Raw genomic sequence first — 16,956 nt, 5'->3', positions numbered from 1 at the left:
AGAAAGCACAACTTGCTAAGTTCCTGTCCTGGAATGGTTGCTGGAAAGTGGCACAGGGGATGCAGTTACATGCCGTGTATCATCGTCGGCTTTGGCCTCCAGATCCAGTCCAGCTTGTTTCCTATTTACACATACACTATTTGTATAGAGCTCGGAAGGGCTACAGCTCCAGCCCTTTGTTCTCCTTAAGCGCCTTATCTGTTTTATTTTTTTCGACACGTTATGTCTTCAGCAATGTTAATGCTACAAACTGATAAGGAAGCAGAGGAGGTCATTAAGGTGGATGTCTTAGGTGGCTTTTGCCTTCTTGTTGGAGGAACTGTGAAACAACGAAGGATGCTATTGTTTCTGTTACTGCATCTTGGCTTTTATGTTTTGGATCCGGGTGGTATCAATGTAACAAAGAGTGTGTGTCAACAACCCACATGTGGACAAACTTTTGCATCTTTTGCTTATGTGACGCATACCCAACTTTTTAAACTGACCTCTCTTATTGTCTGCGTTAACCTTTAACATTTAATTGTACCAGTTGGCTGCATGAGGCCTTTACATTCCCTTTGAAAAGCGTTTACCACTACTTATAGTTTATAAGTTAAATATGTGGTTGTTTATTACTTCTATCTCTATCCAAATTTCATACATGAAATATTCTAAATAATACATCCATGTGTCTCTGGTACAATGTATTTGTAATAGTAGTGATCTCAACTCTTCTTTGGTGTCTCAGCATTTTGCGTTCTCTGGTAAAAGAGATTATATTAAAAGTGACTTCAAGAAACTGCCAAGAAGGTGAGTGTATTTTGGAAAAGAAAGCATTTGGTTACAGATTTTTAATCATCTTGTTAATTGGGTTCTATGGTTTTTTGATCTCTTTTTGGCTGTAAGTTACTGGCCTGGGTCACAGATAAGAGAAACAGATCTTGGGACACTTGATCAGAAGCAATGCTCGTGGGTCTGTGTGCAGCCTTACCGCTGGTAGTTGTGAATTAGCAGAGAGCATCCCACTGAAAGTTTCTCTCTGTTTGCTTGCAGACAGCCAGTCTGATGCGGAGACACTAGCTACAGGAAACGAAGTCTTGGACCTGACCTCCTGCGAGAAGGAACAGCCAGAGGAAATAACAGAGCTACCAGAGAGTGAGTGCGGCCCCAAGGAGGAGCAAAAGGCTGACTCCCCTCCGGCAGAAGAGGATGCCGAAGAAAAAGCGGATGGATATGAAGAGGGCCCTGAGGAAGATTCTGTAAGTAACAAAAGTCTTGACCTCAATTTTGCCAGCAAATTAATGGACTTCAAGCTGGCAGAGAGTGACCAGAGTGCAGGCAGGAGTTCTCAGACTGAAAGGAAACATGCCTGTGACATTTGTGGCAAAACCTTCAAGTTTGCTGGCACTCTTAGCCGTCACAAAAAGGCCCACACTCGTGAGGACAGAAAGGATGAAAGGAGCAGTGAGGATGAAAGCAAAAGCATTCAGGATGATGCAGGAGCTCCCTCGATGCAGGACTCTGGTCTTGAGCAGGAAGAGTCTCCGATGGACTTGAAGGTAGTGGAGTCTCCTGTGGACTGTGAGGCAACAGGAAAGGAGAATGAAGAGAGCGAAAGCGTCTCTGAGGGGGAAGGCACAGAGAGAAAGTCCACTGAGAAGAGCAGTGATGACAAAAAACCAAAGACTGATGGGGCTAAGAGTACTGCAAAAGCAGACAAAAGAAAGAAAGTCTGTACTGTGTGCAACAAGCGTTTCTGGTCTCTGCAAGATCTGACGCGACATATGCGGTCTCATACAGGTAAGAAGAGACTTGAGGGCAGAACAGATTACAAGCAGGTCTGCCACCAGACCGAGGCATCTGCTTTGTAGGTGCACGATTGCTGCTAGCACTTGAGGTTGGAGACACTGCTTTTAGTCCTACAGGTATCTGCAAGGTGTCTTCTCTACCCCAATCCCCTGTGCTGCATACAAAGCCTATTGAGGGAGTGGGAACAGTCAGCACTGCCTTATCTTCAATTCCCAAACTGTTTTTCCCCATGTTTCCTTGCAGAGTTTAGAGGTGAGGGCGAGTATGGAGATCCCTGGGCACTTGTTCTGTCCAGCTTCTGAATCCCTTCTTGTCATGTGCGTGTGGCTCTACCTCTTCCCGGTATTTTGACAAGCAGTGGAGAAACCTGACAGTATATGATAAGATTTCATCTCTGAGTGAAAGTTTAGAGAGAGAGAGTCTGGTTTTGTCTGATTATCTAAGCCTGGTATGGGTAATGTGCTGGTGATCTGCATGACCTGCTGCTTGAGTGAAAGGCAAAGCTACAGTGGGTACCCTGCTCTTCATTCAGGCTTGGGCAGGGAAGGTAGAACACAGGTAGTAAAATGCTTGTCCGATGAATTGGCTCAGCAGTTAAAATATGTGGGATTGCTTTATGCGATACACAGTTTGCAGCAGTACCATGCAAAGGAGATGAAGCCATGAGCCAGCTCAGAGGTGAATTAATCATTCATCCTTATTAATGCATCCTTATTAATGATGCATTTTACCTGTCAGCAAGCAGCTCTGACATGGGAAAACTGGTGCATTTTGACATTTTGTATTTTTTGAAGGTGTTCTCTGCTGAAGACAAGATCTTCATGATTAACAAAATATTTGTGCTGTAATTGACTGTGATGTTTAATAAACTACACCAGAGACAAGTGCCCTAACCAAACTTTTTACCCTTCTGAATCATAAATATTGACCTTTTGAGTGCAAAACTGACCTGTTTTCTTCTGGCATTGGGCCACAAGTGAAACAGGGGATGGGTCCCATTCTTGTGCCTATTTTCATACTAAATTAGGAAGTCTTGGAAAGATGCTAATATCTAAAGTACTGAGCTTTACCCCCAAATGATACACTGGTATGTGCCTGTGGAGAGTGCCATACTGTATGTTTTTCTTCTTTTCATTGCATGCTGAGTTATGCAGGCCTTGTCAGTACTCTTTTTTTTCCCTAGTTGTTTCTCTCTTTGACACTGGAGGATGTTATAACATAGAATAGGTGTTGAATAGGAACCTGGATCAGTGCTTTCTTCAAATTTAATAAATGTAAATACCACCTATCCTCACTGTTAAATCAACACATTTTCAACTGAGGATTTTGCCTCAACACTGCGGGTTGACTCTCCTCCTCCTTCTCTCCTTCCCACTTGTTCAGCTATATTGACAAAATACTGTCAGGTTGTAATATTGCTTATACTTTGGTTTTAATATGTGGGGTTTTTTAAAGATAACTGTAAGGTTTGGGAATTTCTTTACTCAGAAGAGGAACATTTGGGACATGCTGAAGTGTGCAAGAAACCTCTGCCTGCCTACTGAATGGCAATCAGGCTGGAAATGTTTCATTCTCCCAGTGCAGGCTGCTTCCCAGCAGCTGTGGGGTGCTCTGGTGCCGCCTGCCCAAGCACAGGGTGAGCCACGGCACTGCATCAGCCACAGCCGAGTGCCGGATGGGCAAAGGCTGTCGGCCAAAAATGCTCCCGGGGAGCTATGCCCTCCCTTGATAGCAGATGCCTCAGCAGGGCACCGGAGAGAAACGTTTCTAAGAAGCATCAGGCTTCCCAGGAACAGCAGGACCTACTTGCACGTTTCAGCCAGCCACCTCAAGTTTGTAATTGGTTCTCTTTTAATGATCGCAAGCATTATTACAAGTGAGAAATGAGCCGCAAGTGTCTTGTTCTGTATGCTCATTGGCACAAGATGGTGTCTTGATGGAATTGCAGCGCTGAAAAATCTTTAATAGGTGCAATCAGTAACAGAGAATGAAGTGGTCAGGGTGGGACCTTGGGTTCTTCAGGGCCAACAGCACGTTGGGGCACTGTGCTTGGTTGGGACTTTGGGGGAATTTTGTCTGTGGGGCTGTGGTTGCTTTGTTTTCTGATGAGCTCATGCTTAGGAAAGTAGTCAAGCATTTCGGGTGCAAAAAGCAGCTCTGAGATTGGAGTAGACTACCTGTTGATTACAGCAGAGGATGCCTGCAGCTGCTCTGCGGTTTAAGATTGCAAAATAAGAGGAAGAATTTTGTCCTCCAAGTAGCATTTCTGGAATGGGTGTGAAGAGGTTTTTCAGGGGCTTTCACATGTCACTCCTGTCCTAAAGCACCAGTGGGCTGAGGAACACCAGCAGCTCTGTAAATAACATCCCGAGGCAGGCGTTTTTAACCTGGTCAGTAAATTTTGATCACCTCTAACAGACACCTCCTGTGTCCCATGAATGCCGGACAAGTCTAGGTCCTTTAGCTGCTCTGTGTCCGTTTTGAAACGTGGTGATCCTGTCTTCTGCTTCACAGAAAGAGGAGGGGCTGTTGTGGCAAGGGTAATTCCTGACAGCTTCTCTTCGACTTCGGTGATTAACTTGCGCATTTCATGCTTGCCCATCTGTCAGCATCTAAGAGAGAGGGAGATGTTTTCTCATGTGCTGTTTGGTTCAGTTTTTAAGCACTGTTGACGAGTTACCTGGGCAGTATCTTCATCCTTCCATCTCAAGTCCTCTCTCTCCACGTCTGTCAGGGGCTGACCTGCAGCAGGGAGCCCCCGTGGTGGGGCTGCTTCACAAAGGCTTTTGAGCTCCAGAGGACGACTGCAAACTTCTTCCAGAAAAGTTGCTGACTAAATTAGACGGGATGCTAATGAGCGCCCGGGGCTTATGGTCTTCCTCCCTCCTTAGTGCAGGACCATACCACGCTTGTAGAAATCTCAAGACGCTTAGTTTTGGTTTTTCATTTGTGCCCCAAGGGATTTATCTGTATTCCTGCTTGCATGCCATCAGCTAGTTTGCTAGTATAGAAGCAAAAAATCTGCATAAATGTGACATCCATGTTTGATATAGGTACTGAATTTCCAAAGCGTAGAGCGTCTTACGCTGCTCGAAACAAGAGGGAGGTGCGTTTGTGACCTTACGGCTGACTTTGTATTTTAATTGTCTTCTAGGTGAGAGACCGTACAAGTGTCAAACCTGTGAACGGACCTTCACTCTGAAACACAGCCTGGTTCGTCACCAGCGCATACACCAGAAAGTCAAAAATGCCCGAAACCATGGGAAGGAGAGCGACAAGGAGGAGACCCAGTCGAGGTGTGGAGAAGACAGCGAAAATGAGTCTAGCCACAGTGGCACCAACCCCATCTCAGAAAATGAGTGCGACTCCGCGGGGGGCGTCGGTAGCCATACATCACTCATGGGAAGCCGGAAAGAGTCCTTGGCTGGCACGGCCAAGGACTCCCCCTGCAGAGAGGAGAGGCCGAGCGGGCGAGGAGCCGGCACCTGCCTCGCGGAGCCCACCAAGAGTGCACAGAAACAGACAGCAAAAGACCAGGAACCTCGGGGTAGCTCCGAGCACGAGAGGCCCTCAGGTTTCATTCAAGACTTGCTGGAGATGCACAACAAAAAGTCTCCCATGAATCACATCCTTGCCTCTGCAGACAGTGCGCCTCAGCTCTTGGGGGTTGAATGACTTGCTAGGAGGTTGGACCCGTCCCAGCACGCAAACTGAAGCCAGCAGAGCAAGGTTTCTGGAGTCTTTGTTTTTGGAAGAGCGACCTGCAGCTGTGGGGAGAGTATGGCAGACTGGACGTGGTGCCATATGCCTTTCAGTATAATAATGCAAGAGACTACAGTATATACTGATTTGAGTGCCTTACTACTTTATTAGATCTTTTGGTATCATAGATTTTTTTCAAAAATGATTTTTTTTTAATATTTTAATGAATTATTTGGAGAGGACCTTTTTCATTTAAGCATTAATGTTACCTTTTGTATTGGTGTGCGTGAGCTTGTTCTTGTATATCTGTGATAGTCGCTGTGTTTGTTCTCTGAGCTGGAAATGGGGCAGTGGGGTGGGAGGCCCTTGGATACCACAGCCAATAACTGGAAGAAAAATTATGTGAATTTCATATGAAATAGTCAGAGGAAATGCAGATGAGATGTTGATTTATTGTTTTTTCTCAGTAGATGTTCTTGCATTTGCCACACGGTGGAGCATTAAGCCTGTTCCAGGCCTGAACAACGTGGCAGTTGAAGGTGTTCAAAGTGGTTCAAGCCAAAAGCGGGAAACACAACGAATTTCAACCTCACGCTTGTTTCCACTTTTCAGCATTAGAAATGGTCTTCTAAATCCTAGGGGGTGTTTTCTGGCCGTCGTGGACTGAGTGTGTATGCAGAGAAGAGTTACATAGCAACGTAACCTATGGAAATTATGCACCCGCTGTTATATATGTTTGATTTGCTTCAGTATATTATTGTTATTATTATTTTATTATTATTTTGTAAATCCATCCGTTCGCTTGTCTCTGCAGTCAGCAGAAACCAATGGGCAATATTTGCCCACGCAGATGCGTAACGCAGCTTGGATCCCCTCTCGAAATGTTTTTGACTTAACGCTTTCACCAGCTCCTCTTCTTATGTTGCAGCTCTTCTACTGTACTTTAAATGAAACCTTTCCTCTGACCGGAGAGTCAAATGGAGGCCAGCGAGGTATCATCACACCTGTACAGGCGAACATCTCACTCGTGGTGGGGTGCGTGTGCGTGCGTGTGGGTGCGTGTGCGTGCGTGCGTGTTGGGGGGAGAAGTGTGCGAGAACGGGGCCGTGTAAGGCCCCTCCAAGTGCATAAGAAAGGCACTGCGAGTACTAGGTTAGTCTTGTTGCAATCGCATCGGTGACAGCGTATGTTACTTCAAGAGCAAAGTTATTCCGTCTTCCAGTTGAAAGCAAGCAAGAGAGAAATGCGAGCCTTACCGTCATCTTGCTACTGTCATGTTCTAGAGCAAGAAAATACTACTGGTAATAAAACTACAGATATAAGACATGTTAAAAATAAATAAAATAAATTAAAAAAAATTCTTCCTGAGATTTTGGGGTTGATGCTTGAAGACTTGAGGTGTGTGTCTAAATTTCATATCAGTAATTTAACCCCTTTAATGCTGGCAGCTGGGATTTCTCCCTATGGCTCCTGTTGCCGGCAACAGGTGACACTCCAGCCACCAATATTGAAGGGGTTAAGCGAAATGTATCCTACTGTAGCTGCGCATTTTTAGGAGTGCCCAGCATTTTTGTTGTCCTTGTTGTTGTTGTCCTTATTGTTGTTTGTTAATTGTCCTTCAGTCATGACCTCTGGGACAGACAGAGCCATAATAGCATTGCCGGAGCCTCACTGTGCTATTCCACCGCCGCAGCCCCCCAGCCCAGCCCAGCCCAGCCCAGCCCAGCCCGCACTGTCACCCTCCCTCCCGCCTTCCCTCCTTCCCCCGCCCCGCAGAATCGCTTTTCCTGCTCTCACCAGACATGGAGGAAGTGGGCCTCGGACCCCGTCTATATTATATAATATATATATATCTATATATATCTATATCTATATTAAAAATTCTCCGAAAATTTCTGGAGACTGAAATCTCACTGTCCAGAATTCAAAGGAAGAGAAACGTTCTCGAGTAATATTCTTGCAAATAGAATAAAAAAAAAATGGTTGAGGTATATGTGATTTCTATTTTTTTTTGGTTGGTTTTTTTTTTTAAATAGGGATGTTTGAACCAGTTCAGAAACAAAGCTAACGCCAGATATAGATAAATCAGTCACAACCAATGATTCATTTGAAACTACCCAGGTGCATTCTACTTAATTAAAACCAGTTCACGCATCCCTTAAATTGTTATTACTATTATAATTATAATAATTATTATTATTATTATTTTGGGTATTTTTTGGTTTTTGTCGTTTTGTTTTTTTTTGTTTTGGTTTTGGTTTTTTTGCAACTCTCCACACTAAACTGCGCAATACTGTGGGGGAGAAGCCATTACTAAACTATATGCTGCAGAACAATGTAGCAAGTAATTAATTCCCAGCAGCCTGCCGGGACATCTGCTAGCAATAATCACTATTGATTTAAAGCTTTATTTAGCCTTTATCTATATCCTAGTAGAGTATAAGATCTTGCCACATTTTATTGACATTTTTATTAGTTGAGTTTGACTGAGAACCGTTGCTGTTGTTGGGTTTTTTTGTTTCCCCTCCTCCCCCAATATTAAACTGTGAAATTCATAATGTGTTTAAACTATGGGTGAATCTTAGGCTTTAGTTTGCATGTTCAGCTAATTTGTCTCTATATGATTTTTGTTTGAATCTTTTTATTTTTTTTCCTCTCTCAGGGCTTTTACAAAAAACAAACAAACAAACAAAAAAAAGGATCTTCTGAAATTCTTTTGCCTGAGTTGCAATGGACTTAACATTGAGATAATTCAATCACTACATTAAGCACTTGACTGTGAAAGCGCAAAAAAAAAATAAACAAAGGAAAAAGAAAAAAAAAAAGAGAGAACCTTGTTTGAGGCTGTTGTGAAATAACTCTTGGGGGCTATGTGACAGTCTGATTCCATTTTCAGAATGATTCATCATCTTCTCTCTCCTCTCTGTGTGTCTCCTTTCTCTTCTCTCTCTCCACGAAGGAAGTTTAATCCTAGTGATTTCATCCCATGCAGGAAACAGTAATAAATGTGTAGAATTCATATTTTTCTAAAGGGAACTTAAACTGCTGCTACGAATTGTGTACAAGACTGGTTTATGCCACATGAACAGAGAATCACACATTTGTTTTGGTACTTTTATTCCTCTTTTTATTCAGTTGTACAGTACTTCCAAATTCAAAATAAAAAGTAAAAGTTGTTCTGTATCAAACCATCTAAGCAATAAAATGTTATATTTAAAAATTATAGGTTACAAAATGGACGTGGCTTTTCTTGCGGGTTTGTTGTAATGTGCTTTCAGACTTCTCTGCTAGAGGACGACGTACAAGCTGGAGCTTATCTGTGTAAATAGCATCACTGTTTCTCTTCCTTCAGTTGGACTGAGGTTGAATTGGAGATGATCGTAGCACTTTGAAAATTCACGTTCATTTTGACCACCGTTTTCTGGTAGTCAAACCATTGGCTGCAGTCAAACCAGTGACTACCATTTTCTGGTAGTCAAGCCCCTTTGAAATGGTGCTTTTCTCGCGGTGCGGTTCCTTAACGTGGCAACCGAAGACGGCAGGAAAGTACTTTGGTGCTGATTTTCCTGCACAGGCGTTGGGTCAGGGTTCTCTGTCCTTTTTTTATCAACTGTAGCCCCGTGATCACTAAGTGAGCGTCCTTCTGGCACGCTGTGGTGATTGACAGTGTATCAGTCATTTTCTGTATAAACAAAGTGGGTTTCTGTCACCATAGTTTTATTTTTACATAAATGTGTATGGCTGTGAAATCTTCAGGATGCGTTTGAAAGCCACGTGCACGTGTGAAGAAAAAGAGAGAAATCTTTTGTATTGGCTTGTTGGAGCTGCCTTAGCTGCGTTTTATATGCTTTCCTATAAATAAAACACATTTCACAGGACAGTGAGCCAAAGAATCATCCGAGTTGCATATCCAGTTCTGGAGGCCAGGGAATTGCAGCGAAGCCGAAGCATCCATGTCTTCCTACGTCCTGGTGGGATGGTTCTTTCTGGTAGAGAAGTGAACCAGATTCAGAATTGGAAGGACGTACCAGGGGGTGAAGTGCTGCTGCTCTCCTCCCTCTAGCCGCCTGTACCTCCGAGACAGGGGGTAGAACTCCCCACAGCACTCTCTCTGCTGAGGAGCTGGTCCCTCACTGCCCAGCAGGGACAGGTTAAAAGAAAACCAGTCGGCCAGCCAGCTCTGCCCCCAGCCAAGGATATCTGATGAGGCAGGGCTCTGTGAACTACCTCTGGGTGGGCTGAAGGGGTGGAAACAAGGTTTCTGAGGGAGGAAACCTGCAGAAAAGCACTCTCTTCCCTCTCCCACCCACTGGCCTGAGAAATCTCCCCTCCTCTTGTGAGATGGATGGGAAGACTCACATCCAAAGGGTGTGGGGGACCTGTCATGAGGTGTAAAACCAAATGGGATGAGTTTATGTGGCTAGGAAGCAATTGTGACTACTTACGAAACAGACAACTTACTTAGAACGCACTTGGCTCTTGGCCACGGAAGGGTGCAATTTGTGTACCCAGCCCTTTTCTCCTTCTGCCTAACTTTCTGAGCATCCCTGAGCTGGGAATTTCCCTGCTCTTCTTGCCTTCGACAGGGTGGTGTCCTGCAGGCCGGCTGAACTTTGCTCCTTGTTGGCACTTGCCTCTCCCTCCTCCTGCCTCCGCTCCTCCCCGCGCTAACTCCGCTGGCAGCGGTAGCTAGAGCTGGCCTGGAGCATCAGGTTGACAGAGGGATGGGGAGGTGGTGGTGTCTCCACGTGCCTCCTGCGACTTGCTGCTCCCTTGCCTCATTCCCTAAAGCTTTTTTCCCCACTATTTTAAAGGTGAAGCTGCAGGTTAATTCTGGGCGTGGGTGGAGAGGGCGGCACAGCCCCCGTGTTGTGGACCTGTCTCACAGCAGTGCCTCGGGTGTGGAGTCCACGCGCTCGCCCCAGAGCGTTGAGGTTTGGGGAAGATCCAAGTCCTCTGCCACCATGGGGATGATACCTTGGCGGCGAGGGGCACCAGGAGGGCTCTTTTTTGGGAAGTGTGGAATATGAACGTAGGCTGTGGACCATGGGGATGGGCAGGAGGGCTGGTTTGAGACAGCAGGCTTGGATGAAAATTGCCTGTCCCAAAATAGGATATGGAGCCTGGTTGGAGCATCTTTTGCATATTTACTGATATTGAAATACAAACTGGTAAAGAGAAAGGAATAAAAGTATTTGTTTTCCATTATCCAGCTGTCACAAAGTACCCAGCATTTGGGGGATGGGAGGGCCGTATACCTACACTTGGATCTTCAGAAAGTAAGTGCATACAATGAGAAATTATTTGCTGTTGATACTATTAACACAGTGTTCTGTCCTGTTCTGTTGAAAAAAGTATTTCTCAGACAAAATCGGTCACAATTCAACTAGCAAGGAAGGCAAGGGGCAAAAGTTTACTTGAAACCGTTCCTTGTTCATAAGCCTCCGGTTTGGGGAATCACACATGGCTTCTTCTTTAGGCATTTCTGTAGAAATTGGGAGTTACGATGGGATTGACAATGTCACTTTTGGAAAGCCTGGCGGTTGGACTATCTGCAAAAGGGAGACACAAAACCCCAGCACGGAATAACTGGTGCTTTCTGTATGTCAGCCTAAGAGGCACCATCTTTTATCATCCCCTCTGGTAACATGGGAAAAGAAAAGGATGGAAAATGCATTGATTGGATCGTTTAATCGGGACATATCTAACTGCTGGACTGAGGAAGGATGGGCCACACTGGCATTTCCCAGGACTTGGGTACCTGCGCAGCCAACATCGGGAAGGAAAGTGAGTAAAACCTGTACAACGCACCAATATCTTCTGGTGACATGGGTCACTTGAGCTCTCCAGCCTAGGAGCTGCGTAAAGTGCTTTTCCTCTCTAGTCCCTTTCCTTGGCAGTAATCGTAATCACCTGCGCAGCGCAGAGGCTCGCTGCAACTGTGCTGCAACAGCGAAACAGGCAATAAGGAAGATGCTGGGTTTTGCTCTCCAATCTGTTTAAATAAGGGAAGTGGAAGAGCCACATTTTGACTTGGGGGCTTTTTAAAACCTCCTTCATGTCAGAGAGGAGCTGAATGTTCCACAAAAAATGGTCCAAGGTTTGGGGATGGGGGAAGAAAGTGTGTGTGTGTGGGAAAAGGTATGTATCTAACCTGCTAGCGGGGTGACATTATTTGACCAGGTATCTCCATCTTAGACTGCCTGTGCGGTGGCTGACCTGGGGAGATGATGGGTTGCCTGGCTGTGTATGTACTGCAGGTTGGTAGCACCATGTCACTGGGGTGACCCCTGGACTTGGGTCCTGGGCATGCTCTGGAGTTCCTGGGTGTGGGTTTGGCCTCCAGCCCCACACTGGAGCTGCCCTCCTTGCCCCATGTCCTCACATGCACACGCAGGGCATGGGAAACAAATGTCCAGGAGCGTATTGTTGTCACTATCTGGAAAGCAGTGACCACCGATACCTGCAGATTTGCTGGCAGATCACAGGATTTCCCTAGTCTCGGGCAATTAGTGCCATGCTGGCAGTCCTGAAAGGACGATTTATACCAGGTAAGCACAAGGTGTTTCTCCTACATGTTGAGTGGGTGTCAGACACCGGTGGTGTGTGCCCTCGGTCCTATGAAAAGTTATGGACTCCCTCACCCTGTGGTGCGCACGTGTTTGCTTGGGACTTACTAGAGGGACTGGGGGGGCACAGCACAGAGAGGAGGGCTCTGGGGCAGAATTATCTGGTGTTTTAGGATCTCTCACCAGCTGCACCTCTTCCAGGTGCAAAGGCTGCAAGAGCATCCCTGTGTGCTGCCAGGGCTCATCAGTGGCTTCACCTGGGCAGTGAGGCCTGTTTAAAGCAAGGGGTGGGGTGAAGGATAGGATGTGAACAAGGAAAACAGCCTTGTGTTTGTGCACTGCTGAAGAACCAGCAGTTCTGTATTGTAAAAAGATATTTCTGAAACCGTTTTTCCAGTAAGATCTTGTTTTTCAAAGAAATTAAGTGGATTAACACTTGGGAGAAAGATAGTGGGGAGGCAGAGGGCAGCTGGCCTGCTCAAAGACAGCAGTGAAGACACAGACTGATGGCAGGTTACTGCGCAGGATGGGGTGCCTGACAGATACGGGAACATCAACCTTGCTGTTGCTGGCTGTGCGCGTCACCTCAGGTAAGTGACATGTAATCTGCGCCCGTGTCACAGTGTTAATGGGGTGCCTGACAGAGGAAAAAGTTGACTGAATTCCCTAGGGAAATGAAGACCTTCAGAGTATCCCTAGGTAAGGAGCCAAGATGCCTTCATTTCAGGATGCAGCTGAAATCACCCTGTAGAGCTGAAACGAAGATGAGATGGAGTTGAGAAGCACTGCTGAGGCTTTCCAAAAATTCTAGTATTGCCTCCTACTTTCAGTTCTCAAGTCCCCTCTCAGCCTAAAAAAAAGCACATTCAAAGGAAGCAGGAGTTTTTCATGTGTTAAATACTAGTAAGTGGGAAGACTTCTCTGGCTCACCAAACCTCACTGCGTAATGCGGTAGAAAACCTTGCAGCAATCCTCTGAGTAGTAGGAACTCAAAATAGCTTTCTCCTTTGCTGTGCTCGTTGTTTATTTCTCCTGTGCCAGATTCGTCTCTCGTTTGGCAGGGAAAACTGCCAGGAGTGTATGAGGAAGCTCTGGACGATGGGCGTTTGGAATACACTGTTGTGAAAGCATTTGAACTTCTCTAGGGCCTTTCAGCAAAGGGTTGTGAAGCAGTTTACAAACATCAGCTAATAGGAGGCTGTAAATAAGAGAGAAGTTTGCTGGGGAAAAGGCTTTTCATCATGAAAGGCCTGATCTATTTTCATAATCTCAGAGGTTAATGCGGTAAAGGCCAGCTCTGCTGTGGGCTGACTTTCCGGCAGTAATTTTTAGCCTGTAACCGCACAGGGAGCATGGCCGTGCTACTCATAAAAATGTGCGAAGGTTAGGACAAAATGTCAGCCAGAGGGGTCGGTGGCTCTGCTATAATGCGTGGTCCCAGCAGCTGGGATATGAGGAACAGCAAAACGTGCCTCTTTGCAGCGAGTACGCAAAGAAACGGTCCTGCGTGAGCGCGTGTGTGCACACAGGACTAGCAGCCCCTGCCCGCAGACAAGGAGTGGGCGCAGGAATGAGGTCAGTTACATTTGGGTGGCTAAAGCAATCAACGCCTTCACCTCTCCTCCCATCTCCTGTTACCCGATTGTACAGAGAATGACGACAGCTTAGATTTGCAACTAGATTTGTTGTTTTAAATGAGCAGCATCTGACTTCTAATGAATCTGCACCCAAAAGTAATATTTGTATTTTATTTTAGGGTGATGGCAGTGCTAGTTGTGAGATGTAGGCTTGCTTTGGCCAACAAATATTTCTCCCAGGTGTTTGCAACGCAAGCTTTACCACATGACCTGTGCTTGGGAATGGAAAAGTGACTGGGCAAAAACCGGCTGTTAACAAAACCCGTAACCTTTTCCATTGCCATTTTCCACTATTTCTACTGAAGCGTAGCCGCTTGATGCGGGGTGCTCCCAGGTAGCAGTTGGGGAGGAGGTAGAACGTGGCAGGACATGTGCCAGCTCACGAGCTGCTGCCAAGTGGGATACAATACTCACACATTTGCTCACTTTGCCAGTCAATCCCTTTTTGGTGGCAGGGTACCTAACACTATTTCATCTGTTGCCTTCAAGATGCTTATATGACTAAAGCTTTACAGGCTTCAAGGTTCTACATATCAGGTCCATTATACTCCACAGCTGGAGAAAATCAAAGTATCAAGCTGCCTGTGTACACACAGCAACCCGTGAAAAGTCTGCACCACAACACAGCGAGCTTGATTTTTGATCTCCTGTCTAGATCATTATCTGCCAGTATCTTTTGGAGTTGAAACCACAGAGGCTGCCTCGCGCAGCTACCTGAAACCCAGAATCAGTGCTGAGCTGGTCAGAGAAGCTTGCCAGGGTTGCAGGTAAGGCAAAGGAAGGGATCTGGAGAACTGAGCAACCTGTGCACCTCATGGTAACACATTCTGGCACAGGATGCAGAGCCACATGCTGCTTTTAAGGCATTTGGTTATGACGTTTTGGTGAATGCACCCCTCATAAACAGTTTTGAAGTTTTCTTCTGAACCCAAATGTTCTCTGTAGCAGCTGTAAAACGCCTGCTTAAAAATGAAGGTACTTAAATTTGAACAACACTTAAAAGTGATAGCAGCTCCTCCCAGGGTTCCTTGTGGCAGTGTTTCACTGAACTGCAGCTGTGGGGTGTTTTGCAGTTTGTCGACAGATCCTTGGTGGCCTGTACTTGTTACCGCTGCAGTGAATCAGTGACATCAGTTTTGGTGCAATTCTACAAATTCAGCAAAATAGCAACGATGGGCTGATGGTCCTTGGGGATTGTCACTAAAGGAAAACCGGAATAACCACAAGGAGCGCTGCACCTAACGAAAGGACCAGTAAATGTCACCCAGTGAGATGCTTTTAACAGAAGCAGAGGGAATTCAGTCTCAGCAGGCCCTTGAGGGTCTTACCCTGTAGGAGCATGGAATAACACTGAGTGAAGCCAGTGATTGCTCTCGCTATATGACTGCAACCGATGCCTCATACTTCATCCTTATCATAGCTTTTAGGTGGGGAGGTGGCAATAGGATGCCACAGTACCACCACCTGTCAGACTACTAATACATTGGAAAGGAGATGGTCCCCGTGTAGTGTGGTTTGTAAAATACAAGCTGAATCCCACTTCATTTGTTTTTTCTTTCTGAAAGACTGCCTCTCCTGTGGCATCTGACAGCAAGGTGTGCTGCCTGGTTTTCAGCTTGCTTATAGCAACAACCAGTTAGGATTAGCTGGGCAAAATGTCATTTCCAGCTGTGAGAAACACTTCCACTCTCTGTGAATGAACCACTATTACAACCAACCAAGCATTAACTAAGCCTTAAATACTGGGTCTAAGGAAAATATAACACACTTCATAATCAAGTTTGTTAGGGTATTTACACTTGCTTCTAATTATAACCTGTTATTTTGGTGACAATGTTTGCCATACTGTATGTGATAGTCATCGGATGCTATTTAAATTCCAGCTTTTCCTTTCCAATGGAAACCTCCAATGTTTCCAATGGAAACTTTCCAATGGAAAACCTGGAAATAGGGTATTTTAAGACTTTCCTCCTTTCTGTGTAGATTCCTGCTAAAGAAAACAGTTTGTTCGTTCTTTCGGTCTTGCTTGGAAACTTACTGGTGGACTTGCCAGCTGAGGTTGGGACCAAGCATGCCGTCATGGTAAGGTCCTGTGCACTGCTTGCCTCTGCAGTGCTGTGGATCCAGGCTCGTGCAAGGAAGTATGCTTCAGTGTTCTGGATGGACTGGACTCTGATTCAGCTTTCATGGAAAAAACACTCCAGCTGAAGACAGAGTGTGGACTTATTTGTGTCTGAACATGGTCAAGCTGCACGTGGAGTTAAAAGGCCCACTTTAATCTAACTTGAATGGCAGGAAACCTTGCTGAGGAGCCTCGGACCAGGAAGCCAGATGACAAAGAGGCAGTGTGCATGCAGCATCACTGGCATCCTTGCTCCTGCAATACCTCAGGCTGACCCTGTAGTAGGTGGCTATAGCCCTGACTTCTTTTTGGAAGCAAATGCAAGACTAGTATTCACAGCTTTTCAGAGTTTAAGTTTTACATTGCCAATTATTTTCTTAAAAAATGCAGTGCTCAGACTTGCTTTGGTGACCAAGATATAGCAAAGAACAATTAAGAAAAGCCAGACACAGTTGCTTTAGCCTGTCCATTCAGATGCTTCACTTTGAGAAGGGACTAAAGCTCTCTTGTACTTGTCTGTTATGAGAAGCAGCTGTCACTGGCTTGGGAGATCCCTCAGCTGGCAGCTTTTGGTATTGCTGGCTATAATAATTTCCACCTAGTGAACCTTGTATGGTATTTTATCTTCAGGGTAAATGTTTTAATCACACACAGTCCACCAATGCAGCTTCATCCAAATGAAAACTATACCATCTAGCTGCACCCAGGCCCTGTAGGGCAGGACTGTATCTGTTTTACTAGCATATACACTGAGGTTATCTTGAAAATTTCTCATGTTCAGACACTTGTGTGGCTACATACATTAACTCCAAGTATTCTCTTCACTATGTGAAAGAGCCAGCTCTTAAATTCACATAATGAAACTGTAACTTAAGTGGCACAGGGAAAACTCAGTTAAGGCAGGACAAGCTGTGGTTTCCATGTAAGTAGAACAGATCAAAAGTGATGAGGAAAGACAGCTTAAGTTTCAGTTTTCCCTCACCAGTTAAGGGACTGGAATGTTGTAATGGTGAAATTTTACTGCATCTTGGTTAATATAAATTTATAGTCAAGACTACTAACATGAAGGGACAGAAAGATAGTCTGAAATTAAAACTGCAATGACTGGCTCAGGAAGGATAGAGACCAATATGAAGTC

At 45.3% G+C, this 16,956-nt stretch overlaps 2 protein-coding genes across 9 annotated transcripts in view; both read left to right on the top strand.

Annotated features, from left to right (window-relative positions):
• The window catches only part of RREB1 (ras responsive element binding protein 1), a 127,113-nt gene extending 118,400 nt beyond the window's left edge, over positions 1–8,713 (top strand). For 7 of the 8 annotated variants that reach the window (XM_075493879.1, XM_075493878.1, XM_075493884.1 and 4 more), the window contains 2 exons: positions 1,033–1,779; positions 4,943–8,713. In XM_075493879.1, coding sequence (XP_075349994.1) covers positions 1,033–1,779; positions 4,943–5,463 — 1,268 coding nt within the window. In that variant the 3' untranslated portion in view covers positions 5,464–8,713. The remainder of the gene's footprint in view (positions 1–1,032; positions 1,780–4,942) is intronic. The other variant, XM_075493886.1, reaches the window with a different exon arrangement.
• Positions 1–16,956, top strand: part of RIOK1 (RIO kinase 1) — an 88,963-nt gene that overhangs the window by 21,492 nt on the left and 50,515 nt on the right. The gene's annotated exons all lie outside the window — the stretch shown is intronic.

Source organism: Mycteria americana, chromosome 2 (genome assembly GCF_035582795.1).
Source record: "Mycteria americana isolate JAX WOST 10 ecotype Jacksonville Zoo and Gardens chromosome 2, USCA_MyAme_1.0, whole genome shotgun sequence".
Classification (NCBI taxonomy): Eukaryota; Metazoa; Chordata; class Aves; order Ciconiiformes; family Ciconiidae; genus Mycteria; species Mycteria americana.
The sequence above is the reverse complement of the archived record's forward strand: the minus strand, read 5'-3'. Positions and strand labels throughout refer to the sequence as shown.